The sequence below is a fragment of the Phyllostomus discolor genome, chromosome 7 (assembly GCF_004126475.2).
Source record: "Phyllostomus discolor isolate MPI-MPIP mPhyDis1 chromosome 7, mPhyDis1.pri.v3, whole genome shotgun sequence".
Classification (NCBI taxonomy): Eukaryota; Metazoa; Chordata; class Mammalia; order Chiroptera; family Phyllostomidae; genus Phyllostomus; species Phyllostomus discolor.
In genome coordinates, this window is record NC_040909.2 from 5,479,477 (window position 1) to 5,507,113 (window position 27,637).

At 51.6% G+C, this 27,637-nt stretch overlaps 1 protein-coding gene across 4 annotated transcripts; it reads left to right on the forward strand.

Annotated features, from left to right (window-relative positions):
• Positions 1 to 350: 350 nt before the first annotated feature.
• CDC25A (cell division cycle 25A) lies at positions 351 to 27,637 on the forward strand. 4 transcript variants are annotated; one of them, XM_028518374.2, is made up of 16 exons: positions 351 to 505; positions 651 to 1,077; positions 2,098 to 2,171; positions 2,894 to 2,936; positions 3,375 to 3,411; positions 3,884 to 3,985; positions 5,772 to 5,891; positions 11,408 to 11,542; positions 12,065 to 12,139; positions 16,304 to 16,477; positions 21,647 to 21,745; positions 23,064 to 23,126; positions 23,223 to 23,321; positions 24,145 to 24,275; positions 25,440 to 25,551; positions 25,787 to 27,637. In XM_028518374.2, the coding sequence occupies exons 2-16, from the start codon at positions 911 to 913 to the stop codon at positions 25,925 to 25,927; spliced, it is 1,572 nt and encodes a 523-aa protein (XP_028374175.1). In that variant the 5' UTR covers positions 351 to 505; positions 651 to 910; the 3' UTR covers positions 25,928 to 27,637. The 4 variants fall into 4 exon arrangements, with proteins under 4 accessions (XP_028374175.1, XP_035886279.1, XP_035886280.1 ...); XM_036030386.1 differs by lacking the exon at positions 351 to 505 and having other exon boundaries at positions 676 to 1,077; positions 3,887 to 3,985; positions 25,787 to 26,445; XM_036030387.1 differs by lacking the exons at positions 351 to 505; positions 5,772 to 5,891 and having other exon boundaries at positions 676 to 1,077.

The following is a 27,637-nucleotide window of genomic DNA, read 5'->3' on the forward strand; positions in this document are numbered from 1 at the left end:
CAATACCGCAAGGCTGGGCTCAGCCTGGCCTCCAGAGGCCTTCTCCAGCCGCCACATTCCTTCAGAGTGTAGGGCCCTGGGCAGGGGCGATGAAGCAGTAGCCCAACGCGGGCAGCAAGCAACTGGGCGGCCTCGCGGGGTAAGAACTACGCTCCCCAGCATGCAACGGGCCAAGAGCAGCCATTCGATCTCGACCAGCGCCTCGCAGGTGCTGCTGGGAGTTTTCATTGACCTCTGAGCCCGCGCTCTTTGGGATCAGCCCCGGTCCCCCCCCCAACCCCGCCCCTTTCGGAGAGCCGCTGACATGGCAGAGTCCCGCGCCTTGCCCCCTTTTCCCCCTCTTATTGGTCCTGCCTAGCTGCCTTTCGGGAGCAAGGGGGAAGAGTTGCTTACTGATTGGCGCGTTCCGTTTGGCGCCAACTAGGAACGGGGGCGGGGCAGCGACTGTCTACTAAGCAATTACCGCGAAAGGCCTTCTCCCGAGAGACAGCGGCCCGGGAGGGAGGTGAGTGTTGGCTTGGGTCCTGGAGGCCCGGAACTGGGCCAGGGGATGAGAGTAAACGAAGAGAGCGTGAGCGCGGGCTGTTTCCCCTAGGCTCCGGCCGCTCGCCTGTTCTGACCCGCCGCGTTTGTTTGGATTTAATCTTCAGGTTGCCGGCGCCCGCCCGCCCGCTGGCCTCGCGGGGTGAGGGGGAAGCAACCTTGCGTGTGGCTGGCGCCTGCTGGGTCCGGACACCCGCCCGTCCGCGCCGCTTCTCCCGCGACAGCCGCGTCCCTGAACCGCGGGGTCGTGTTTGTGTTTGACCCGCAGGCACCGGCGGCGGGGCTCGCGGCCCAGGCCAGTGGCGGCAGGGCGGGGCGGCGCGGCGGAGGAAGAGGGAGCGGGAGCCCCGGGAGGCCGGGCGCCGCCATGGAACTGGGCCCGGAGCCCCCGCATCGCCGCCGCCTGCTCTTCGCCTGCAGCCCCACTCCTGCGTCGCCCGTCGAGAAGACGCTGTTCGGCACGCCAGCCGCGGGGGGCCTGTCGCCTGTCACCAACCTGACGGTCACCATGGATCAGCTGCAGGGACTGGGCAGGTGAGGGGGGGACAGACGAGCGGTTCCACGGGCCTCTGACCTCCCAGACGGCTCTCGGGGGGGATCAGGCCGGGAGAAGGGCCAGACCTGTCCGCCGTTTGGGGTCGGGTCAGTCTGGCGGGGGCTAGCCATGTGCACCCTCCCCCTCAGGCGGAATGTTGGGCGGGAGAGGCCGTTCGGACAGTCCGGGGCCGCCGTCAGCCCCGAGCCGGGCCCGGTAGGGGTGGGGGCGGCCCCAGGTCCCCATCCTCGCCACCCCTTTCGGATTGCCCTGCCCTGTCCTTTCTGACCCTGTCCCAGGAAGCCCTTTGGAATCTGCCTCCACGGGGGGAAAAGCAGGCCGTCCTAGGCGCTCACTTCCCCGCTTCGCTGAGCCGTCTTGCAGGATCATAGTTTCCTGTGAGCTTTGTTCCTTCCCAACAAAGGGACATGGCATTTTCTCGCCTAAGATTTGTGCAAAACCATCGCGGTCCCTCGCCCCGTGCACATTCCTGATGGCCGCCCCGATGCATTGCTAAGGCCGGGCCTTTTTACTCACCTTTCCATACTCAGAACTTCCCTGAGCTGCTCCTTATAGCAAAATAAATAAACAAATGCGCCCCACGGTGCCTGCGGTGAAGCTGCTTTCCCTTCTGTCTTGGACATCCTATTTTCTAAGTGAGCACGTGTCCTGCTTCCAGCCTCTGAAAAGCAGGAACCTTTCCCATTCGTTTTTCAACTCTGCTCCTAGCACAGTACCTACACACAGGACACATGCTCTCATTTCAGGAAGTGCTCCAGCCTTCATCATAGTCATCCTTTCCTGCAGTTGGACCCAGGCCATGCCTCCCATACCCACTCCTTTCTCGTCGTTTCTGTGGAGTGCTAGCTGCCTGGGCGTTTGGATGGCAGGGTGTTCTGTGGGGTGGTCTAGAGGGAATGGCGGTTGGCGGCTGGCACCCTGGCTACTTGGCCTGTCTCCTGTATGTAACCTGTTAGTCGTGGCCTAGAAATACATAGAATAACTTCTCTTGGTTTCAGTGAGTATGAACAGCCGCTGGAGGTAAAGAACAGCAGTCTGCAGAGAATGGGCTCCTCCGAGTCAACCGATTCAGGTACTTTTTTGGTCCATGCGCGGCATGTACCATGTGTCTGCTGGGTGGGGAACGATACTGGGATTTGCCGGACACGCGCTTTCACCTGGAAACGTTCTGTGGCGGTGTGGCGAGGGAGCACACCCGTCAGGGGCTAACACCCAACTTGCTGTCGGGTCGCGGAGACATCAGGCAGGAAAGGCCTTTGCTAGGTGGGCCGGGTGCCACCCTGCTGCCTTGGGTGAGACGGGCACCTCCCTCGGTGTAAATACTTGCTTTGCTTGTCATAGGACATAATCGTATTTCCAAGACCCCCCAATTATACATAGGATCTGACCAGATAAACTATTTGAAATAAAAGCTTGCACAACACTGGTGCCACATGTTATCCCCATGGTCGGAACTCGCAGAAAGAGCTGGATAATCTCTTACCCGAACAACCTGCAGTCAGGAGAGGGTTCAAGTGAATCCGGCTTGGTCACTCTCTCCTCATCCTCTTTCCCTTGATGGCATTTGCAAGTAGGAAAGGGGGTTTGTAGATATGCCATGAAAATACTTAAGACTTGTGCAAATGTTATGTCTTCGACAATCATATAGAGACTTGACTTCATTTCTGGCAGAAAGTTCAAGCTGTGAGTCCTCATTGGCTGGCTTAAAGAAACAATGCTAAGAATTTTACTTACTTTCGTGACAAAATGGTGTTTCATGGACTCTTTCCTAAGGGGTATTTTTATTTTCTACAGGCTTTTGCCTGGATTCTCCTGGGCCCTTGGACAGTAAAGAAAAGTATGTATTCACTGCTTTTAAGTGTTTGTGCTTAGAAAAAACTTTTCTTCTTTATTATTATCTTTTTTTCAGTGACCTTTGTCATACTCCGGATGTAGCTGTCCCTGTAAACAGTCTGATACCTTAATGAGCTGTCTGTGTCAGCAGTTTTCAGAACTTCCCTTTCTTTATTTTAACTGTAATTTGGTGTCCATGTGAGTCTGGCTCAAGCCCTTGCTCCACCCCATGACGGCCTGGCCTTCAGAATGGGCCTGCTGCTCTGACCTTGAAGCCCCGTGTTGGGGTGCTTGTGAGACAGGACAGCTTCAGAAACCTGGTCTTCCCTCTTGCCCGAAGTGGGGGTGTTTTTGACCGCCCTCAAACTATAGATCGAGCACACTGTGCATTTTGCTACCTCTTTGCTTCATTCTCATTCTTTACCTACTGATTCTATTGCAGCCTTGAAAATCCTATGAGGAGGATACATTCCCTGCCTGTAAGTTAATTCCCTTGTATATTTTGAACTGATACCTGTTGTCTGCCCCTTAGCTACCAGCGTGATCTTGATAGTGGACATTAATTTAGACAGTGAAGACTGCTTTTCCTTCATCTTAAAAGCACTCAAACCTTCTTAAAAGCAACTTCAATAACTGTCTCTTTTTTGACCATGTCTAACTATCCGTTTTAATCAAAGTAGGAGGAGTTCTTTTTATGCAAACGAGGTTGTTGGGGGAGCAGGTGGTTTGGCGACCCTGAATCCCCACCGAGAGGGTCGTGGGCCTTGTGGGGTTATGCGTGAAGCCGTGTAGCGGGAACTTCCATGCCGTGTTCTGGCAGGGCGGAGCCCTGGCCACAGTCACTGCCGTGCGTGAGGGCCTAGGCCGCAGCCCTCCCCCACCAGCCATCTTTTTTCCTTTTGAGGACTGAGTTTTCGTTTATGGACCCTAATTCCTTTTTCGCTTTGATAGCAGAAGCTCTTGGGGTGTAGTCCCGCTCTGAAGAGGAGCCACTCTGATTCCCTTGACCGTGACGTCTTTCAGCTGATGGACCAGGATGAGAACAAGGAAAACGTGAGTGTTGCACTGACGTACTCACTTAGGGCGGGAGCACAGCGTCCAGAGAAGTGGCCGGGCTGCCTCCTGGGAGGCTAAGCTTTCACCAGGTTCATGATGGTCCCTGGAGTCACAGAAGCCTCGATTTGAATCCTGCTGCTAACCAGCCCTGTGATCTTGGCGAGTTAGTTCCTCCTTTAGGCTTCTTCATTTCTCTGTCTGTAAAGCAGGAGTAGCAGTGCCTTGCAGGGCTGCTGTGGGAGTGCGGTGGGACAACGTAGGTAAGCGTTGCGGGTGGTTCCTGGCCAGTTTTTCCGGAGGCGTCTGCCCGGGCCTTTCCCTCCCTCGTGTGCGCTGACGCTGGGAGGGGTTGTGAATTTAGGGGAACGCTGCTTGACAGGGTTTGAAAGAAGGGAGCCAGCAAGTCCCAGGGAGTTTCAGAGAAACTGAGATGGTAGCTCAGAGGATGAGCTTGTGGCTGTCCATTTAAAAGGCCGGGAATTCCTTGGCCTGGCTTTTTCTCTCACACCTGGCACGCACGTGCCTTGCATGGGGCAGGCGTCCGAAATATTACAGTTTAAATGAATTTGCTCAACTTCTCCAGTCTTCTTACTCTATTTCCACCCCTTTTCCATTCCCTGCCAACAAGCCAGAGTGCATAATCCTCATACTCTTCCAGACTTGGTATAAAACCTGCCACTCCCGTGAACTCTCCCAGTGATTCCTTTGGCAACTTGCAAGGTGGCCTGTGGGAGGCTATAGAAATGAGTTACTGCCTTGGGGGGTTGGGAGACTTGGATCAGCCTCTGTGTAGTGGCTTTCTACCCAGCAGCCCAAACCTGTGGCCCTGCCTAGTCTGTCCGAGTTCCCCCGTGCCTCCCCGATTTGGCCTCTCCCAGGGTCGCCTGCTTGGTTGGAGCTTTGTTCTGGGAGGGAAACCGCATGGGTTAAAGAGCTCTTGCTCTGGAGTTGTCCTGTCTGCCTATGAAGCCAGATCTTAGGCGCATCTTCGCATCTGGTCAATAAGATCTTTAGGGCCTACAAGGCTTAGTTTCCTCATCTGTAAAATGTGGACGATCAGGTTATAGTTGATAGTTAATGAGCTGATGCACAGAAAGTACTTAGTCCTGCGTCAGCGTGTAGGTACTCTGATATTAGCTGTTACTGCTCTGAATACATACCAAACACTTAAGTGGGTATTTTAGGGCAGGGGGATTGTGGGTGCTTTTAAACTTGACGGAAATGGAATCACGCAGCGTATCGTCTTATCACTTTGACTTTTCACTCAGCATTTTGTGAGATTCATCCATGTTGCAGGCTAAACCAGTTTTTCCCCCATTACTTTTCCTATGGAATACAAGAATTTTAAGTGGAAAAAATGATCTCCTAGTGGGAGGAAGAAGGTGGAGAGTGTAAAGCCCTCAAGCATACCTGGAGTGGAAAGCTCTGGCTCCCGTTCACAGGCGTATTGAAATAACTTTGCTGTCGATTTACCGAGCTGTTGGTTTAGCTTAGAACTCACAGTGTTCTGTGTACTTGGCAGATACGTGCTTGTTAGGAAATAACGGCGTGGTGAGGGGGAAAATGCCGTATAAGAAGTTGGCTGTTGACAGAGTCTTTGAAAGTCTTAGTTACGCAGACCCGCTGTTGGCGTTAGATCAGAAACGTGTAAACCCTTAGTTCGGGGTCGGTTACGAAGATGATCGGTGCCCATTCCCTTGCCTGCCCTACCCGAGCTGTAGCTGAGGCCCTAGCGCTGATGTCTGTAGACCGTGGAAGATGTCTCGACTGTCCTGTCTTGCAGGAAGCCTTTGAGTTTAAGAAGCCCATAAGACCCGCGTCTCGAGGCTGCCTGCACTCTCACGGACTTGAGGAGGGTAAAGATCTCTTCACACAGAGGCAGAGCTCTGCCCCGGCTCGGATGGTACGTGCTCTGGCTTTCAGAGGGAAGTTTCTACCCACTTTCAGAGGGAAGTTTCTGTTGGGAAGGAAGCTAACGCGCCTGTAACCCGGCGAATTGAAGACACTGCAGTTGCTCTTGCTGTCTTCACCTTGACTTTGCCTTTCAAAACTAGATGGCCCCATTTTTGGTGTCCGTGCTGCGCCTGGAGAGCAGACAGGCAGGAGCAGAGTGAGAGATAGTGTGTTTGAGATGCTGTACTTGAGCAAAAAAGATTTGACCTGGTCAGTGCTGGGGAAAGAATCTGCAGGCATCCTGGGTGGTTCTGCTGTATGTGCAGGGGGATTGTGATGTCGTACTTAAAACTCGCTTTTTCACGATGCGCCCTGAATGCTAAGAGGTGCTTCCCCAGACTGATTTTAGAGAGAACACTTAGCTTCTTCCACCTTCCAGAGGTGGTTTATTAAGAACTATTGTGGATGTCAGGACACTTAGCCTCTGGGCTACTTGATAATAATTGGGGCCACTCGCCCCATGGTTACTGATTTGGTAGACGGAGACTGTCATTACTTCCCAAGTTTTCTGCTGGTGATCTGACGGCTACAGACTGGCGGGTCCAACTTGAGCAAAATGACCACGTTTGGTTCCCAGGTTTTCCCGGGAACAGGCATCTGAAAATACAGTTCTCCAGACTGGCTTGTGGTCTGAGATGTGGGTTCAGTCAGTGTTGCTGTGTCGAGCGTCAGTACGGAGCACTTGGATGTTTCCTCAGCTGTGAAATAGCCAGATTTGCCCGTTTTACAGACTGGGAGAGTGCTCGGGGAGGTTGGGTGATTGGCCAAGAAGCAGAAGAATGGGATTTAACAAAGCCTCCTAGCCCTGGCTGGCGTAGCTCAGTGGATTGAGCGCGGGCTGGGAACCAAAGTGTCCCAGGTTCGATTCCCAGCCAGGGTACATGCCTGGGTTGCAGGCCATAACCCCCAGCAACCACACATTGATACCTCTCTCTCTCTCTCTCTCTCTCTCTCTCTCTCTCTCTCTCTCTCCCCCTCCCCCTCCCTTCCCTCTCTAAAAATAAATAAATAAAATCTTTTAAAAAAAAAAAACCCTCCTGAGTCCTGAGTACACAGTAACCCTTTGAGAGCTGGGTGCCCAAACTCAATGTGTTTCGTGTGTGTGTGTGTGTGTGTGTGTGTGTGTACGTATGTGAAGCCAACGTTTCCTGTGATCACTTGGCCGGCTCTAATTGTGGACTGGAAGTGTAAACAGAAAGAGAGCCAGTGCTAATCACACGGGGTTGGCGTTTGATCGTGTCACAGGACATTACCATTGTGTCCTTGCTTTTGGTCTCCAAGCACCGCCTATCTTTCTCATAGTGGCTTCTTGGTGTGGGAATCACAGAGAAAGATGATCTGTCTAGGGATTTGTTGGTCATTTTCTTCTCTTTTATTTAAGTTTGATTTATTGATTTAGGGGCGGGGGGCAGGAGGAAGAGAGAGCAATATTGATTTGTTGTTCCACTTACTCATGCGTTCACTGGTTGATTCTTGTACGTGTCCTGACCAGGGATTGAACCCACAACCTTGGTGTATTGGGACGACACTAACTGACTGAGCTACCTAGCCTGGGCTATTTGTCATTTTGTTTTTCCTACTTTATTTATTTATTTTTTTTAAGATTTTATTTATTTACTTTTAGAGAGGGAAGGGAGGGAGAAAGAGAGAGAGAGAAATCAATGTGTGGTTGCTGGGAGCCGTGGCCTGCAACCCAGGTATGTGGCGTGACTGGGAATTGAACCTGCGACATTTTGGTTCGCAGCCCGAGCTCAATCCACTGAGCTATGCCAGCCAGGGCTTGTTTTTCCTACTTTATTTTTATTGTTTACAGTTGTCCCGGGGTTTTTTTCTTCCCCTTTTGCCCCCCTCCTCCCAGCCCCCCCAGCCCCCATAGTCAGTCCCCTCTCTGTTGTCCATGTCCATGAGTCATTCCTACAGGTTCTGCAACTAATCCCTTCCCCTTCCTTCCAGCTTATTTGTCATTCTCTGTAGCACGTCTGAGTCTAGGGATTCAAGGACCTGGGTCACAAAAACTGGTGTCACACCATTACGTGAGAATTCAGGGGGCGTTGCCCGGGGCAGTTCCCTGCCCCCACGTTCTGCTGGGTGGGAAACTGCTAGTGTGCCCAGGGGGCGCTCTGGTGCACGTGTGCAGGATTGGAGAAAGCCCAGAACTTTTTTTTTTTCCTTTTTTAAGATTTTATTCATTCATTCATTTATTTATTTATTTGCAGAGAGGGGAAGGGAGGGAGAAAGAGAGGGCAAGAAACATGTGTAGTTGCCTCTCACGTGGCCCCCCACTGGGAACCTGGCCTACAACCCAGGCATGTGCCCTGACTGGGCATCGAACTGGCAACCCTTTGGTTCGCAGCCCGAGCTCAGTCCACTGAGCCACACCGGCCAGGGCAGCCCAGAACTTTTTTTATGTTAGGAAGCAAAGCTAGTGCCAGATCAGAGCAGGCCAGCTGCAGTGAGGGTTCCTAGCTGAGTGATCCACCCAGAGCCACTTACAGATCTGTGCACTTGAGTCCCAGAGGGGTTGGGATCTTAAGGATATTCGTAGGACTTATGTGGGAGCCACCTTGTTACTGTGGGGGAAATAGGCCTCTGAACTGTTTTCCTGGCTTTGGGAAGCATGTGGGAAAGAAATAATAAAGTGTCAGCAATGCTTGTATTAGCAGTATTTATCTCCCTTCTTTTGAAAAAAATATTTATTTATTTATTTTGGGGGTGGGAAGAGGAGAGAAACACCGATGTGTGAGGGATACAGCAACAGGTTGCTTCTCTCACGTGCCCCCAGCTGAGGGCCTGGCCTGCAACCCAGGCATGTGCCCTGGCTGGGAATCAAACAGGCGACCTTTCTGTTCGCAGGCCAGTGCTCAACCCACTGAGCCACACTGGCCAAGGCTGAATTTCTATACCAAGTATACACTGGTTGAATAGTGGGGCTTCCCTAAAATCCAGACAGGGTTGCCTGATGCGATGCCTCCGCGTCGCTCCAGGAGTGGTCCCTCTCCTAGGGAGAGTGTACTGGGGGGAAACGCTTGGGCTCTAGAGTCGAAACAAGTGAGCCCTGTGATCTTGGTAACCTTGCTTAAGCATTGGTTTTCTGGCTTTTTATTAAATTATTGATTTTTAGAGGAAGGGGGCAGGGAGCGAGAGAGAAATGTCGATTCGTTGTTTCACGTATTTATGCATTCATCGGTTGCTTCTTACGTGTGCCCTGACCAGAGATCGAACCCACAACCTTGGCCTAGCAGGACAGTGCTCTCACCAGCTGAGTTAGCTGGCCGGGGCTGGTTTTCTGATTCGTTAAATATAAAGGAAAGGATTACCCTTAGTGTGTTGGGAGACTTAAATGGGAATATACATGTAAAGATTACATTATAACGTCTGGCCACACAATAATTCCTCAGTTAAAAACTGAGAAGCTATCATTTATTTTTTATTATTATTTTTTAAGATTTTATTTATTTATTTTTAGAGAGGGAAGGGAGGGAGAGAGAGAGAGAGAGAGAGAGAAACATCCATGTGCGGTTGCTGGGGGCTGTGGCCTGCAACCCAGGCATGTGCCCTGACTGGGGATCGAACCTGCGACACTTTGGTTCGCAGCCCTCGCTCAATCATATTTTTTAATTATTTTTAAAAGATTTTGTTTATTCATTTTTAGAGAAACAGGGAAGGGAGGGAGAAAGAGAGGGAGAGAAACATGGATCGGCTGCCTCCCAGACACCCCCAGCTGTGGACCCAACCCACAACCCAGGCGCCGGCCCTGACTGGGAATGGAAACCCCACTGAGCCACACCAGTCAGGGCTGAGCAGCTGCCATTGAAATCCCAAATCTAAAGAATCAGGGTCGGCACCATCTGGGCGCCTGTGGAGCCTGCCAGGAACAGGGCTTTACAGTGATAAGTAGGTCTGGAAGGCTGTGGTCTAAGGCCATTTTTGCCGGCGATAAACAGGGTCTCTGGAACCAGAGAGAGTTCATGGTTCCTTGTAAAAGTGAAGGTGTTCGTGCCCAAGATGAAACTGAATTCCATCCAGGGAAGAGATGCGTATGTGCACAGAGCAGAGAACAGCGCACTGACTCCCGGGGGAAACCCAGCAGAACCAGCGTGACCTGCGGAGCTCGTGCTCACGGAAGGAGCGGCATGGTTTGGGCTAAATTCCAAAGCAGCCTTCCTGCCAAGGCCACTGGACCCAGAATCCGTGTAGTGCTGTACCCCTCAGGGATTTAAACTCACTGAAAAGTAAATTAACAGCCCTGACTGATGTGCTTCAGTTGGTCGGGGATCCTCTGGCAAAGTGAAGGATTGTGGGTTGGCGTGCACGCTTGGGTTGCGGGTTTGGTCCCTGGTCAAGACGCAAGGGGAGCCAACTGATGAGTGTTTCTCTCACACATCGATGTTTCTCTTCCTCTTTCTCCCTCCCTTCCCTCTCTCTAAAATAAGGAAATGAAGTCTTTTTTACTTTTTTGAAGGTTTTATTTATTTTTTAGTCAGAGGGGAAGGAAGAGAGGGAGAGAAACATCAGTGTGTGGTTGCCTCTTGTGCACCCCCTACTGGGGACCTGGCCGGCAACCCAGGTGTGTGCCCTGACAGGGAATCGAACTGGTAACCCTTTGCTTCAAAGGCTGGAACTCAACCACTGAGCCACACCAGCCAGGGCAATAAGTCTTTCTTTAAAAAATTTTAAAAAAGAAAGAATTAGATCAAGGCCCTGTAGCTCAGTTGGTTAGAGAAGGGGTCCCCAACCTCCCCCTGCTCACAGACCAGTACTGGTCTGTGGCCTGTTAGGGGACCAGGCCTTGAGCCTGAGCTCTGCCTCCTGTTGTTGCACACCCTCTACCCCACCCCACCCCCTCCCGTCCACAGCTAGAGCATCGTCCAGAGTCGCCACGTTTGCAGGTTCATTTCCAGGTCCAGGCACATACGAGAATCAACCAATGAATGCATAAATAAGCAGAACAACAAATTGATGTCTCCCCCACCGTCCTCTCTCTCTAAAATCAATAAATTAAAAAAAGAATTAGGATTGATTTTCCCAGAACCATGCCACCCTTCACTTCCCTCTGTCAGAACTGGAGTTGCATACGCATGCTCCAGGCCATCTCGTGGTCTCGCCCTCCCTCACTCTGGCAGATTAGCGCAGTGTCACAGCCCTTGTGTTGGTCTGCGTTCCCTGACTCCAGTCCCGGGTAAAACAAACCTTGTCTTTCCAAAGAGCTGTGCCCGGGTCCTTCTGCGAGGTGGATTGCTTCTGAGAAGGGTTCTCTGTGAAGGCTGTTCGGCCTGACTCTACTTAATCCAGTGTGTGGACATCCCATCATTTATAACCTTGGGGTTCCTAGTCCTTTGGTTAGTAGCTGCTAAAATTGTACTTTTATAAACCGTGTACTTACTATATTGTCCTCATAAAAATGAATGACCATCCAGAGAAATCAAAGTGGGTCATTGAGTCACGAGCATGCATTCCGTCTTGCAGCTTTCCTCAAGTGAAAGAGATGGCGGCGAGCCAGGGACCTGCATCCCGCTGTTTATGCCCCAGTCGCCTGTGACTGCCACGTTGTCTGATGAAGATGATGGCTTCATGGACCTCCTCGATGGGGAGAACCTGAAGGTAGTGTATGTGTGTGCGTGCGCGTGTGTCTGTTCCTCTCCGTTCCACTGACTACCCCCAGAGAAGTCATGTGAAAAAATGCGGCGATTCCTGGGGCTGGAGCTGGCTGATACTTTTGTTCAGATGGTGAGACACTGAGGCTATCCTTCTAGGCTGAATCCTGGGGGCTTCAAAAGAAGACACTGATATGATCCTTAACCCGAAGGAACTCACACTCTATTTTTTGTGTGTGTGTGTGCAAGAGATGCGAGGGTGGGGGGCTAGCAGCCACAGGGCATGAAGCCGAAGAGACAGGAGACGCCCTCCCGTGTGGAAGGAGGGTGCCTTCGGCTGTGGTCGGGGGCCTGAGCTGTAAAGTATGGTTCTCTCCTGACCTTAAAATGCTGGTGGGGGGGGGGGAGATGAGCATTGGATGCTCTCTCTCTAGGCCTAGCTGGTATTCTGCAGGCAGTCACACCCAAAGCATTTAAACGAATGCTAGTCTCTACTGGATCGTTGTAACACAGCTTTCTCTTTCCTTAGAATGATGAAGAGACCCCATCCTGCATGGCAAGCCTGTGGACAGCTCCCCTCGTCATGAGAAGGACTACAAACGTGGTAAGGAACTCTGGGGTGTCCGAAGGGGACCTTTAGTAACTGGGTCTCTGAGACAGAGAGCACTAAACGGAAAACTAGTCCTTCTGCTCAAACGTCGCCACAGGAAGAAGGAACTGTTTCATTTGAGATTCTGTCTTTGGAGCTGTGGGCCTTTACTGGTCACTAGCGATTTCTGGTGCTAATGCACACTGTTTTTTTTTTTTTGTTTTTTTTTTTCCAAGGGTTTTTTTGGTCCTCACTGCCGTATGAGGAAGTCTGGGTAATGAATGTATGTGTGCATGCAGTTCTTGTTTCTCCGATTTCTAGTTCATCCTAATCATTCTTGGCCAGCTAACAGCCTTTCTGAGCAACTCGGACCTCTCATTAACTTCTTGTTGAAGATCGCTGGATAATATCTGGGAAATAGCTGCTCCATTGAATTTAAGAAGTTAAATTATTCTTAGACTACCTCAGCTGCCATTGGTAGAGAACAACCACCAGAAGAATGAGGAGACCCAAAACTACGATAGCTGTTGTGGGCTGGTTGAAAACTTGGGACAGAGGGCTTTATTGGAAGAAGAACTAATCTTGGATGCAGAGAAAGAACAACAGGTTTGGGACCGCAGGACTTGGGCAGAGCTACGTGAGGGCCGCTGCAGGAGCTAACAGGGTCCGGGGGCTGTTCGTGTTTGAGCCAGAAAGATGAGTTGTGGCTCGGGAAGTCGAGAGCGAGGCTCGCGTAGAGGAAGGGGGTGGCCATCCGGGAGGGGGTACTGCAGAAGGGGGACCGAGCAGCGTCTTGAGGTTCCTCACAAGCCACAGCAACTGATGGCACCTGAGCGTTCTAAGCTGTGGGCGCTGGTACTGGTAGTCTGGGGGTGTGGCCCTGAAGGAGGCGGGGTTCGCAGGCTGTGGCCCTGGTGAGTCTCACAACACAGCCCTCTCTCGGGAGCCGCTGAGAGCACACGCCCGCGTGGGCACTCCCAGCGCTTGGGGCTGCCATTTGCAAGGTGGGGAGCTGGCTGGCTTCTGTCCCTGGGTCTCTGGCTCTCATCTTCCCTCGTCTTGTTTTGACTTTTTGTCCAAGTTTTTCCACATTGGCTCACACGATGTGCCAAACATTTGGAACACTGCTTTACCTCTGATCTCTGCTCCAAGATTCTACTTTACGCTGGGCCTTCCCCACATGGAGTTTCATTAGGATTCTTTTGGAGCTCAAGGGTACTAACAGTATTACATATAGATAATGGAGGTTTCACGTATTTTTTATGTTTTTCTATAGACTTACCCACAGTTCATATGTTGTCCCCCTTAACTAGGACAGGCACTTGAATTTCTCTTGCTTAATTTAAATTAGAGTTGCCCTTGACTCTGCCGTTTTGTTGTTGTGACTGTTAAAGGCGTGAGCACAGCCTTGTGGCTCCAGCCCTGCAGTGGCCGCCGAAGCTCTGCCCCACACCCCTGCAGGGCAGGGCCCCACTCTGGACCCCGCTCTGGCCCCCACAGTCTGCCTGGCTCTGAGCGATCCTCTGATTTTGGGAAGGGGCAGCCAGCTCTCTGTGGCCTCCAACGTCAGCTTCAGCGAGGAATTTGTGGGGTCTCTAGATGGCACTTTAGCCTGCGCTTCCACACGGACACTTTGCTTCCAGCCAGTGTCCTCTCACTGGTCACTGTTAGAGCTTCTGTGTTGTCCTCTTGTCCTAAATAGGATGTCTCCACTGTCATCACCAGTGACAGCTGTGTTAGGTCAGTCCCAGTGTTAAAACTTCGCACCTAAACAGCAGTAAGGCAGCAGGCGGTGGGTTATTTTTCTGTTAAGGGCAGCAGCTTACCTTGTGAGAGGGGCCTGGTCAGACTCCTGCAGACAGCCGCGTGTGTCCAGTTAAACAGGCGGGTGGTGTGGACACTGCAAAGACAGGACCGTCTGTCCCTGGAGAGTCTGTGAGCAGCCACCTCAGCGCAGTGGGCTGGTCAGGGGAGTCACCTGAGCTGGGTCTCAGGGTACGTGGGGACCCGGTGGGCGGCAGGATGTTCGTTCTCACAGAAGAACAGTCTATCTGAGGAGATAGCAGCCCCGGGAAGCTGGAGCCTGGGGCCTGTGTGGTGGGCGGGGCTTGTGTGTGGGTCTGCGCGCTTCAGACCTGATTCCCCCGGGAACTCTGGGATTCCCACAGCGCTCTTGTGTTAGCTGGAAGGGTGCTGGGCTCAGTGACAAACATGCCACTCGGGGGCCTGCTGTGACTATTCAGAAGAGTGCCTAAGACTTCCTCTGGATCATGTGGGGAGGGGCCACAGACCGGAGGAGCTTCACAGAGCAGAATCACTGGTGTTGGGGCGTGAGAGAGCGGCAAAGGGGAGGAAGCCATGAGAATGACACCACGCTTTTCCGTCGGAGAGACGGAGAGACATTTGTAAGGTGGTAGTGGGGGGGGGGGGTGTGGGGGTGTGTGTGCGCGCATGCGCCTGCACCGTGGAGAGCCTGCCGTCTCCCGTCTTCTGGGATGGCGTAGGAGCGCCCTCCGTCCTGCCACCTTAGCTGGGTCCAGCCAGCCACAGTTCGAATGGAATGGTAGGGCTTGGGGACCTGGGTCCAGACCCCACTTCCGCTGCCTGTGAACTGCGACCTTGCGGCGTGCGCCTAGTCTGTCCGCGTGTTCCCTCGTCTGCGAAATAAGGGGCGTCCGTTAGCAGAGACCAGGGTTGTTTGGGAAAGCCTTTCTAACCTGAAACCTGTAGTCTGAAAACTTTTTGGACCATCCTCATTTATTTATATTCTGTAGCACCTAGCACAGCGCTTGACAAACAACAATGACTCAGAATGTTTCTATTTTTTGTGGAAAATACCCGCCCCATCAACATGCAGGCTCAGGTTTCCATTCGAGATACTTTCAGATGGAAAATCTGAAGCAAGACCGTGCCCACACAGGCCTCCCTTAGTTGGTGCGCACGTGCCTAGAGAAAATTCCATATCGTCACAGTGCAAGTTGAAAGTTAACGCAGCCTTAGCTATACCCGTAAATTGATGAGAACATTTTTAACTGTCAATGTCCCTGACTAGATACAGGACAAACGAACTATAATCTTAAGGCCACTTAAATTATCGTCGATTTCCGTGCAACAGCTTTAATGAATAGGCTACCCCAATACAAATGTCATGACTAAATCTGCAGGTCCTTTTGAAAGACATAACATTATATGTCGTGTGAGAGTGGTTGGGAAATGACTGCCAGCTTTATGAGCTGGATTTTGAAGTCACCAGGAGAGAACTGTGGGCCTCTTCGCTATGGACAGTTGTTACAGACTCACAACTGCCGAAGCTGTGTCAGAGTTGTGGTCTCGCCTTGGGGAGCTCGCGACTCCCGTGGGCCCTCTTCCCCAAAATGCGCCTAGATCTTCCAGGTAAAAAGAAGAATCTCCAGCCTTCCTTAACATGCCACTGAAATAAACTTCAGGGGATAAGAAATAAATCCCTGGTCTCTGGGAGATCCAGCGTGGGGGTGCCGCTCTCCTCTGGGGCCTCAGGAGCATTTCAAAGAAGAGGCAACCTTGACATTGGCCCCGCAAAGGACTTTCTGCGTGGGAGGGAAGGCCGGCCGTGGCACACTGGCTGGTGGGCAGGCTGATCGGCTGCCCTCGGGTCTCTGGGAAGTTGGCCTTGAAATGACGCAGGCAGAGGGGACTTCCGGGCATAGTTTTGGAAGGCACGTGCTCCCCCGCTCCCAACTTACACTTTTAACTGTTTTAACCACCTTCCTAGCTTTGTCTTAGTCTAACTACCTCACATCATTCCTGGACTTAGGTGAGATATTAAAGTCTGTTGGGCTGCTCGAGCAAGGTGCAAGTAATACAGCAGAGGGGCAGAGGAAGCCAAAAACCTGTCCCTGCCCAGAAGGTGACAGTCACTTGACTCTCAGGACCCTGTGCAGACGGGAAGTTTTGTGAGGGCATGGCTTGTCTTCCTCATCCTCATATAAGGGCAGCTTAGCACATGTGCATTGAGCACCAGCTACTGAGTGTCTGCTAGGTGCAGGGCCCCATGAGAGCTGGTGGCACCTGGTGGATGGGCAGTGTCTGCTCATGGAGGGTGGGCCTTAAACCATCACGGAAGACCTAGGTCCGTTCTCTTTACCATTCAAATGAGCAGGCTTTAATGAAAGATGGCTCTTCTTTTTGTTCCCCCCAAAGGGCAATCGGTATCAGCTGTTCGACTCCACCTCCCCGGGCAGCTTGGCCGCGCGGTCGCTGTTGAAAAGGCCAGAACGGTCCCAAGAGGAGTCCCCACCCGGAAACACGAAGCGGAGGAAGAGCACGGCTTGGGCCGGCCCCGAAGAGGCGGCGAGCCCAGGGAAGCCCCCGGAGGTGCGTTTTGCAGGTTGCGGTGTGCTGCAGGAGGGCGACACTGTGTGTTTTCAGTTCTGAGACTTCCGCTGGCTTCTCCTTCTCTGCTGAGACGTGGTTTCTGGTTTCTGTTTGTTTCACACACGGTTTGTAGTCGCCTCTTCAAGCATGTTTTGACGGCTGCTTTGAAATCCCTGTCAGATGACGCTAACATTCATTTCATGTTGGCTCCTGCTGGTGGTCCTTTCCGATTCCGGTTGTGATTTTCCTGCTTCGTGGTCTGGCGAGTGATTTTTCTATCATATCTGTGTATTTTGGGTAACGTGAGGCTGTGGTCTGGTGAATCTTTTGTTTCAGCAGGCCCCCTCTGGCACTGCGGGGAAGGTGGGGATAGAGGTTGCGGCTCCCCGCCACAGCCTCCCTTGGCGCGGTGCCCTGGAGGCAGGCCTCACTATTGTGGCCAGCGGTGGGGATTGCAGCTGCCTGCCAGGCCTCCGCTGACACCATCCCAGTGGCCTTTGTTCCGTGCAGACCTCTTGTGGCTTCATACAAGTTTAATTCTTATAAAGGTTACATCCATACTCAAAAAAATATGTATCCTCTTTGGTGCCACGTTCAGTAAATCTAATTCTGTCTAATCACCCAAGTTAGTGAATTGCATTGCTTATAGTTTTATGGTTTGTTTTAGATTGTTTACAGTTTTTTTTTAAAGATTTTATTTAACTTTTAGAGAGAGGGGAAGGGAGGGAGAAACAGAGGGAGAGATACATCAGTGTGTGGTTATCCCTCACACTTCCCCTGATGGGGACCTGGCCCACAACCCAGGCATGTGCCCTGACTGGGAATCGAATCAGCGACCCTTTGGTTCTCAGGCTGGCACTCAGTCCCCTGAGCCACACCAGCCAGGGCAGAAGCTTCTAGTTTATATATCTGTTAATATTTAAGAGTCTTCATTTCCTTTTGCCATGCTTGGGATTTACCTTTTTATTTTCTCAATGTCGTCCCCTCAATTATCTCCTAAATGCTTTTCAGTTTGTTCAAATCTGCATCCAAATAAGGTCGGTACATTGCAACTGCTCAGTAGGTCTCTTTGGGTTCCTGAGCTCCATCTTTTGTTTCTCTCTTGTGGGTTATTTGCTGCAGAACTCAGGTCATTTGTCTTGTACAGGTTCCCACAGTCCTGTGGGGTCTTCTAACCTCAACTTATATTTGGGTTCCATTTCGTTGGCAAGAATATTTCATGGGTGACTGCGTATACTTTGGTCAAGGGGCACAATGTGCTAGGCAGGCATTGGTGAGTGTCGCCTAGATTCATTACTTCATTTAACTGGGGTTTCTTACAGGTAATCCTCCAGTTCTGCCATCCTTTCTTAATTTACTAGTGGGATGTTCTCAGGAAGAGAAACTTACCCACATCAGACTCTCAGGGACCACCCTTTGGAGAGGCGGGATGAACGCTGGATCTCTTTCATTGCCAGTTTTCCAGATAGTGCCCTGCCTAGCCTCTTGACAAGGTAGCATCTTGACACTGAGGCTTGTAGGTTGTTTGGGTTTTTCTTGTTTTTTTTTTTTTATATATTTTATTGATTATGTTATTACAGTTGTCCCATTCCCCCCGCTTCATTCCCCTCCACCCTGCACACCCTCTCCCACCCACATCCTCCCCTTTTAGTCCATGTCCATGTGTCATAAGTTCTTTAGCTTCTACATTTCCCATACTATTCTTGCCCTCCCCTGTCTATTTTCTCCCTACCATCTATGCTACTTATTCTCTGTACCTTCCCCCCCACCTCCTCCTCCCACTCCCCTGTTGCTGACCCTCCATGTGATCTCCATTTCTGTGGTTCTGTTCCTGCTCTAGTCGTTTGCTTAGTTTGTTTTTGTTTTAAGTGTGGTTGTTAATAATTGTGAGTTTGCTGTCATTTTACTATACATGTTTTTAATCTTCTTTTTCTTAGGTAAGTCCCTTTAACATGAAATAAGGGCTTGGTGATGATGAACTCCTTTAACTTGACCTTATCTGAGAAGCACTTTATCTGCCCTTCCATTCCAAAGGAAAGCTTTGCTGGATAGAGCAACCTTGGATGTAGGTCCTTCTCTTTCATGACTTGGAATACTTCTCTCTAGCCCCTTCTTGCCTGTAAGGTCTCTTTTGAGAAATCAGCTGACAGCCTGATGGGAACTCCTTTGTAGGTTACTGTCCCCTTACCTCTTGCTGCTTCTAGGATTCTCTTCATTTTTATCTTGGCTAATGTAACTATGATGTGCCTTGGTGTGTTCCTTCTTGGGTCCAACTTCTTTGGGACTCCCTGAGCTTCCTGGACTTCCTGGAAGTCTATTTCCTTTGCCAGAATGGGGAAGTTCTCCTTTATTATTTGTTCAAATACGTTTTCAATCTGTTGCCCTTCCTCTTCCCCTTCTGGTACCCCTATTATTCAGATGTTGGGACGTTTAAAGATGTCCTGGAGATCCCTAAGCCTCTCCTCATTTTTTCAAATTTGTGTTTCTTCATTCTTTTCTGTTTGGTTGTTTCTTTCTTCCTTCTGGTCCACTCCATTGACTTGAGCCCCAGTTTTCTTGCCATCACTATTGGTTCCCTGTGCATTTTCCTTCATTTCACTTAGCATAGCCTTCTAGTTTTTTTCATCTAATTTTTCATCTAATATGCAACCAAGTTTAACCAATTTTTGAGCATCCTGTTCACCAGTGCTTTGAACTGTGCATTTGATAGGTTGGCTATCTCTTGGTCACTTAGTTGTATTTGCTGTGGAGCTTTGATCTGTTCTTCCGTTTGGGTGTTTTGTTTGTTTGTTTGTTTGTTTGTTTGTCACGCCTGTTGCATATGAGGGGCAGAGCCTTAAGTGTTCACCAGGATGGGGCAACCCAGTTGCTGGGTTGTGGTGTTGTATGTGGGGGCAGGGTCCAAGAGGGAACGAGGGCTCTTGCTCCACTCTCTGTCGGATTTCAGTCCCTTCCACCGCTTCCCCCAAGCAAACTGGGCCTTTCTGGTGCTGATTCCTGTGTGGGTGGGCTTGTGCACATTCTAGAACCCCGTGGGTCTCTCCAGCAAACGCTCTTGTGAGTCTGGGAGTCTCTTCGGCACTTCAACCCCCACAGGTGTTTTCAGTGGGTGATTTGAGGCCTTATTTCCTGGCACTGGGACTCTGGGTTGCATGGTCTGTCTCGCTCCCCAGTGTCACCTGGTTTATCTGTGCACGAATGTGGGTCAGCCAGGCCAGCCAGCTGCCTTGTGCACAATGCCTTACTTCACAGTCTCTGCCTCACTGGGTCTGCCCATTGCCATCCCGTGTCCAGAGTTTGCCAGCCACCACCTGCATTCCTAGGGTCTGCCTGCTGTGGTCTTGCGTGCCTGGGGTGCCTTGCCTGCCCGGCGCCACCACTTTTTGTGCCACGACCCCTCTCTGCCTGGCTGCCAGACTCGCCCCTCCTACCAGTCTGGATGAATGTGTCTATTTTAACTCCTTGGTTGTTGGACTTCCATACAGTTCAATTTTCTGTAGGTTCTGGTTGTTATGTTGTTTCTAAATTGTTGTTGTCCTTATTTTCGTTGTGCGAGGCACAGTGTGTCTACTGCCTACGCTTCCATCTTGGCCGGAAGTCCGGTTGTTTGTTTTTCAACAAAAATTATGAACTCATAGGTTAAAATATTTGGTGTTGTATATATTGCTATTTTTATTCATTCTGGTGCCCAAATTAATCCCTTTTGCTATTTGGCTACCTCTTCACATTGGCTTCTGAGGTTTTGTTTTTAAAAATGAACTTGATAAGATATTTTACCATATATACTGAAAAGCATGAACCTAAGTGTATATCTTAATGGGCTTTTACGACATGAGCACATCCCCATAAAACACCAGCTGCAACCAAGGAAGAGCATCGGCGGCAGCCCAAAGCCTCCAGTGCGTCTTCCCTCAGTGGGCCTGGCCTGGCGCTGGCGTTGAATTTTGCCTTTTATGTGAGGATTCTCTTGCTCAGCATATTTTTATGAAAATCACCTGTTGTGTGTGTCCATGGAGGGGGGGTTTCTTTTTCATTGTGGCATAGTGCTCTACTGCACGAATAAACTACCAGTTATCTGTTCTACTATTGACCGATGTTTCGGTGGTGGTTCACAGGTTTCGCTCCTGTAAATAAAGCTGCTATAAATATACGCATGCACGCACATTTTTGGTAAGCATACGCTTTTATTTCTCATGGAGATGCTTGTCCCAGGCTAGTCATGTGTTCAGCTGCAGTGCTCATTGCCAGATAGTTTTCCAAAGTGGTTGTACTCGCAAGTACGTACGAGAGTTCCATTTCTTCGACACCCTTGCACCATCCTTCCCAGGACTTGGTGTTGTCCACCCCTTCGATTTTAACCATTGTGGTGAGTGTATGATATCTGTGGTTTTAATTTGCATTTCCCTAACAGGCATTTTTCTTGGTCCTAGATTTCCTCTCTGTATATTCCTTGTCCAGGGTTTTTTTGGGTTTTTTTGGGTTTTGTTTTTGGTTGTTTTTTTTTTTTTGTCCATTTTTTAATTGGGTTGTTTAGTTTGTGGGAGTATACTATCTATATTCAAAAGTGAAACTTTTATTCTATCAATATGCATCTTCCAAGTCGGCCTTGCCTTTTCTCTTAATGTTCTTTTGACGAACAGAATCTCTTGATTATTAAATGTATTTCAGTTCATCGATTTTTAAAATTTATAGTTAGTGCCTAAGAAATTCCACCTCCCCGTGGTTAGCCCTTCTGACCTGCCCGTACAAGTCTGATGGCTTCCTTGTCCCAACCTGGAGTCAGTGACATCTCCAGAGAACCGTGGTTCTTTCCGTGGAAAAGGGTGTGTAGAGACCACGCTGTCCCAGGGTGCTCATGGCGCCCCTGGAACTTCTCAGTGGGTGGAGCCAAGTAACGCTTTTTTAGACGTGGCCTTCTTTTCAGTCCTGCTTTAAACCGGGGGGAGGGGAGGGGCTTAGTTACAGAGCAGTTCAGTTAGACACTGAAAGAATAGTAAACTTAGTAATCTCTTTTTTTTTCCATTCTAGAGTCAATTAAATATGTAAAGCCTTTATTTGTTAAATATAAATGTTAACATTCAGTCTCCTCCTTGTGAACATTCTAGGTGAATGTTTTCAAAAGTTCTGCTTAGCACCCTGGCCTCATTGTCCACTTTGGATTTGTTGCAGATTCTGCATCAGTCTGTATCCCTGGTGTCTTCCTCAAAAGGGACCATTGAGAACATTTTGGATAATGACCCGAGGGACCTTATAGGAGACTTCTCCAAGGTAACTGTAAGCAGACTCAGGCCTCCAGCTACGGGATGCAGGGTTGGCGGGGCTTACCTAGAACTCCCCTCGGCCCTTCTCCTTCTCTCGGGCAATTCCTGCGGAGGACACAGTTCGAGATGTTTTAAGGAGAGGAAACAGATGCCTGATCGGGTGTGTCTTGGTCTCTGTGAGACTGTAGGCCTGACTGGTGCTTCAAACCCCTGATCAGGGGTTTTAAGTAGAAGATGCTCGCCAGCCACCTCGACTCTGGCCCCAAGGCCCGGCTCCCTGGGAGCCGTTTAGTATACAAATAGAATTACATAAAAGTTTAAGTGAGCAGAAATCTGTGGCCTCACTACAAGTCCCTATCAGAAGGTTATCTTGGAAGGTCCCGGGTTGAAACGGAATTGCTCCATCGCCCAGAGAAGCCCCCGGGGAAGTCCAGAGGTGGCCCGATACGGACTTCCTCTGCGGAGGAGCCGGCCGCCTTCGAGCTGTGGGGGACACGAGGCGGGGCAGGGGACGTGTCGGTAGCAGCTTGTGTGGCCACCTGTGACTTGAAGGTCACCAGATCAATCTTTTGTTTTTAATTTAGCTACATTTATTAAAGCATGTATTACTATATTAGGCAAAGCTTTCCAAATGTGACCCAGTTCCTTCCCTCAAAAAACCCTAACGTTATCAGTAAGACTTGTGGCCATGAACCCCACCCATCACACGGTAACTGAAATGCACGTCAGTGCGATGTAAGCAGGCTAGGGAGAAGCTAAGAGGGGTCGTCTCAGCGAGCAGATCGGGTCTGGGCTGATGATGTTTCAGCCAGGGGGATGGAAGGAACAGGGGGCATAAGTGTGTTAAAAATAGGAGACAGGTTCATGTCCATTCCAAAGGCAGGAACAAGCAAAGACCTGGGTGTGCGCTCGCTAGTGCACTCTTCCACGTGAACTGAAGCTGTTGGTTGTGTTTGTCACGACCCTGCACGGGGAGACGGTTGAGCACTTGTCCTAGTGAGGAATTGCTGATGTGCCCATCTGCCCCCTCGCCAGGCCAGGCCAGGTCCTTTTTTTTTTTTTTTTTTTTTCCACGCGGAGCATAGTAGATGTTCAGTAACTGAGTGAAGTGTATTTAACATCTGAAAATGAGGGTGATATGCCTTATGGGTTTGTACAAAAATTAAATGCTCAGAAATTAATGAAATGACCGGACGAGAAACTAACATGAAATACTAGGTTTGGTTTGGTTTTGTTTAAAGCCGCCTCTTCGGGCAGGTAAGCAGTATAACTGTTGCATATGTAGGCTTTCACATTTGCTAAGTCTCTCTTTCTCTCTTTTTAAGGGTTATCTCTTCAATACAGTTGCTGGGAAGCATCAGGATTTAAAATACATCTCTCCAGAGATTGTAAGTCATTCCTTTGGAGCCTGCCTCGCGTAGAGTTATGTGAACCTGGGTGTTTCTGGCAGCCGAAGCCGAGTGCCCTGGGCTTTCTCTCCACAGATGGCGTCTGTTTTGAATGGAAAGTTTGCCAACCTCATCAAGGAGTTTGTCATCATCGACTGCCGGTACCCGTATGAATACGAGGGCGGCCACATCAAGGTATGGGCTCCAGGGGCTCGCCGGTGAGCCCTGCTGTCGCTGGGGGCATGGAAGGGGCCCTGGGCAGCATCGGCACCTTTTTTTTTTCCTTTTTCATTTTAGAAGGGGGGAGGGGAGAGAAAAAGAAACATCGATTTGTTGGTCACTTGTTTATGCACTCATTGGTTGATTCTTGTATGTGCCCTGACCGGGGATCAAACCCACAACCTTGGCGTACTGGGACAACGCTCTAACCAATGGTCAGGGCCAGCATCTGTGACTTTTTAAAAGGGTTGGGGGGGGCACCTGGCTGTTTATCCACTGGCAAGCTGGTGGTGAGAATGAAGAGACCACGGCGGGAAGGCATTCGACTCCTGGTGTGCTGAAAGTTCGTCCCCTGGTCTCCTCTGCTGTCCACCGAGTTGTACAGCAGATGCTCCCCGCTGCACCCCTCACATCATCGCCCCAGCAGGACCATTTCCAGGTGGTGCCCTCTGGTCTCCGAGCCAGGGCCCCCTGGCAGCACGGTTCAGCTTCCTGGTGGAAAGGGGAGTGAGGGCAGGGGTGTGAGGACACACTCTCCCAGGAAGAAAGTAACTGCATGTGCATTTTAATCTTTTAGCCATTAAAATAATGTTAAAGTATGGTACGGAGGTCATTTAAATACACTATTAGTGTTTCCATGGCCTTGTGGCTTTTGAAAGCCCCCGAATTCATAAACAGCATGCATAACGTATGCATAGGCATAACAGAATTCGAGGTGCCCATTTAAAGATCCTGCTCGTGGGACCGTAACTGCAAGTGTGAGACGTGGCTGCCAAGAGTCGGTGGTGCCTCTTCACAGGGCGCGGTGAACTTGCACATGGAGGAGGAGGTCGAAGACTTCTTACTCAAGAAGCCCATCGTGCCTGCCGACGGCAAGCGTGTCATCGTGGTGTTCCACTGTGAATTTTCCTCCGAGCGAGGCCCTCGCATGTGAGTGTTGCGCAGGACCGGGGTTCCGTGGGGTGTGGTGGCGTGTGGCTTGCCTTTGGAGCGTCCTACTGCAGAAACGGGACATTTCCATGCCGCAGCCTGCACTACGGCCTGTGAATACATGGTTTCCAGAAAGTATAAATTCACGTGTAGCAGATGTTATCTGAAATTCTTCTCTACCTAGCGGTCACTAGATGGCACGCACGACTCCCCTGAATGGAGTTAAAAATAGGCTTGACCTAAGCAGTTCCGTTGCTATGGGCTTGTGGGCTTCCGTAGTCCACCCCGTCTATGATGCTAGGGTTGCCCGAGCAATGTCCCCAGGGGGGTCTGACTTCTGAGTCATCACCCCCACTCCTGAGTCAGTCCTCGCCCCTGCTGGGCGTGGCTCACCGCTTAAGCTTCCTTTATGTGGAGTTGGACTCGGGCCCTTCCCGTTTCCACCACTGTCCTCAGGTCTCCCTTTGGGGCTGCTGTTCTCAGGACGTCCTTCAAGTACAGTGTAGTGGCTGCTTGTGCAAATGCCAGAAAAGTGTGAGACCCCTCACTGCAAGACTTGGTGTGATGCTGTCAAACGTTCATCCAGTCGGTGTTTGCAAAGGAGTGGCTGTATGTTCTCACATTATTGCCACATTAGGGGTGAAAGGAAATGCCCCCCAAACGTACCCCTTATTAGCACAAACTTCTGTTAGGGAAGGCCCTGTAATCACCCAAAGACACATTTAGTATGGCATTCAGTCCAGGCAGAGGAGGCACACGGGTGCCCTGCAGCAGCAGCCAGCTCAGCCTGTGGGCGAGGGAGAGGGGGAGGCCCGGGTGGAGAGCGAGTGAGGCGCTGGCTGGAGGCCGTCGTCACAGCTGCGGGGCGGGTGTTGGCAGGGAGCGTGTCCAGGGCCGGGGCTGTTTAACCTGGAGAAAGGAAACTGGGGGAACAGACTGTCTCCCTTCTCGTGCAGGGCGGTGGCACTGGCTGTGACCGTGTTCCTAAAGATCACACGTGGCCGGAGGCTCACACCTCAGCGCCGCTGTTCCCCAGGAATGAGTGGGAAGGTGGCCGGGTGTGCGTAGGGAGCGCTTCACCTCCAAGCAGCGCTAGTGGCAGTGCACCCCCATCCCTCGGCGTCGGAAGAGCTGACCTCGCTTCCCCGTCCTTGCCCTCCGCAGGTGCCGCTACGTGCGAGAGCGAGATCGGCTGGGCAACGAGTACCCCAAACTCCACTACCCTGAGCTGTACGTCCTGAAGGGCGGGTACAAGGAGTTCTTCCTGAAGTGCCAGGTGAGGCGGGCTCTCTGGGGGGGCACGGTTCCCCCTTGCCCGGGGTGGACAGTTGGGTGGGTCTGACGGTCATGGCTGTTTGTTGCCAGGGGTCTGGGGATTTTCCCTGCACAAGAGGGGCGCTGGAACCCATCGTGAGGGCTGCATTACTGCTCAGCCCCAGCCTCAGCGAGGGAGGGGGCAGGATTGGGAGTGAAACAGATGCAGGCTGACCTCCCCCGTTCGTGCCCCCCAGTCTCACTGTGAGCCCCCCAGCTACCGGCCCATGCACCACGAGGACTTCAAAGAAGACCTGAAGAAGTTCCGCACCAAGAGCCGGACCTGGGCGGGGGAGAAGAGCAAGAGGGAGATGTACAGCCGCCTGAAGAAGCTCTGAGGCCGGCGGGGCAGGCGGCGGCCTGAGCCTCCTCCGTCCTCCACCCCTTTTTGCTGCAGAGAAACCTGAGCGAAGGGGCCGACTCGGTGACACTGGAGAGAGAGCCTGGGCTTCCCGCCTCAACCCTCACTTTCCACACTCCCAGGGTCAGAGCCCAGCGCGCCCTGCTGGCTGCGCCTTTTCGTCCCTGCGTCAGGCCTGCCTCCCCAGGCTGTCACGGGCCCAGTTTTGAGCACCAAGACGATGCACCACCTGCCTCTTCGTCCCCTGGGCTGGAGAACCTCCTGGGGCACCACTGGGTCCCGCCCCTCCGAGAGGGGAGGGCGAGGCGAGGGCGTGACGCGACACAGCGGAAGTGCTGCCGGTCAGACACCACAGGCGGCCTGGGAAGGACGCAGTCTGCGTGGGGGAACCCGTGTCTTTAATTTATTCAACCTCATCAATCACTTTATTTTTTTTAACTCCTGGAAACTTTTATTTAACTGCTCTTTAAGTCAAAATACTGCCATTTTATCATCCCAAGGACTACCTCTGCTTTTAATTAAAAAGGGGGGGAGAAGAGGCCGAACGGGCGTGTGGGACAGGAGTAGCGCTGTCACCCCCACCCCCGGGAGGCGCTGCGGCGCGGGGGCTGCCGCTATTTAAAGCCAAAGACTGAGACGGCGGTGGGAGCAGCGGGCACTGGACTCGGCCTTCCTGCCGGGCGGGAGCTGCGCCTCCAGGACCTGCCTCGAAGGCCCCTGAGGTCTGCTGGGGGCGGGGTGAGACCCCGCTCCTGCCGCAGTTCCCTGTGAGGTCGGCCGGCAGAGGAGTGGATGCGGAAAGCACTTCAGGCAGCTTGCATGGGGCTCCCCACCCCCACCCCGGTGGTCAGTGTTGGAACGTGGTAGCGTAGGTGTCCCCAAGTAGGGAGACTGGGCTGGGGGCGGGAAATATGCACTGAGTGTTCTATGACTCTGGTACTCCTGGTAGCTTTTGATTTTCTGAAAATAGTGATTTTATCGGTCAAGGAGTATCAGATCAGTGTTGGCTGGCCCATCCAAGGGCGGGGCGAGGGGCTGGAAGCCCTGGGCTTCAGGAGAAGGACGAGGGTGCGGGCACAGCGGTGCCTGGGGTGTTTCTCAGGAGGCAGTGTGATGGGTTGTGAAGGCAGAACTCTCTGAGTTTATCATGTTTTAATTTGAGGGGCAGGGAGTGGTGGGTCGTCCCCAGTGGCTTCCTCCTCCAACCCCGTGGAAGCAGGGGGTCTCCAAGGAGCGCCTCCCATCCGCGGAGCCAGGGCCGCCTTCACTGCTTCTGGACAGGCCTGTTCGTTCTGCTCATCCCCACCGACCGGCGCCAGCCCCCTCGCCATCTCTGCGCCCTCGGGGTGCAGCCAAGTTCGCCCCGTGCACAGGAGTGAGTCCCCCTCCTGCCTTGGCTTCCTGCTGTGGAGCTGGGGAGGGAACCGGCTGGTTGCTGTGTTAATGGGTTTGAGTTGCATTTGGCTGTAGAACAATCTTGTTCGAAGAAAAGTTTGAGGGAGAAGACCTATGCCCCCCCCACACACACTGAGAGGTCGCCGTTGGTCTGTGTAATCTGGTCTGCAGGGGTTCTGTGGTTCGAAGGCCTGGAGAGGGAGGTGGAGCGCCGTTCGGATTGTGCCGCCCTGAGTAGCATTGCTAACCGGCTGTCGCAGGCTCTGAAAATAAACCGCCAGTCCTGAACCCA

Bases quoted from the DNA above. Each gene is read 5' to 3' on its own strand.
- CDC25A (XM_028518374.2), top strand. From the start codon at position 911: ATGGAACTGGGCCCGGAGCCCCCGCATCGCCGCCGCCTGCTCTTCGCC. The intron at 2,172-2,893 runs GTACTTTTTTGG...TATTTTCTACAG, and splicing joins CTCCGAGTCAACCGATTCAG to GCTTTTGCCTGGATTCTCCT. The intron at 12,140-16,303 runs GTAAGGAACTCT...TTCCCCCCAAAG, and splicing joins TGAGAAGGACTACAAACGTG to GGCAATCGGTATCAGCTGTT.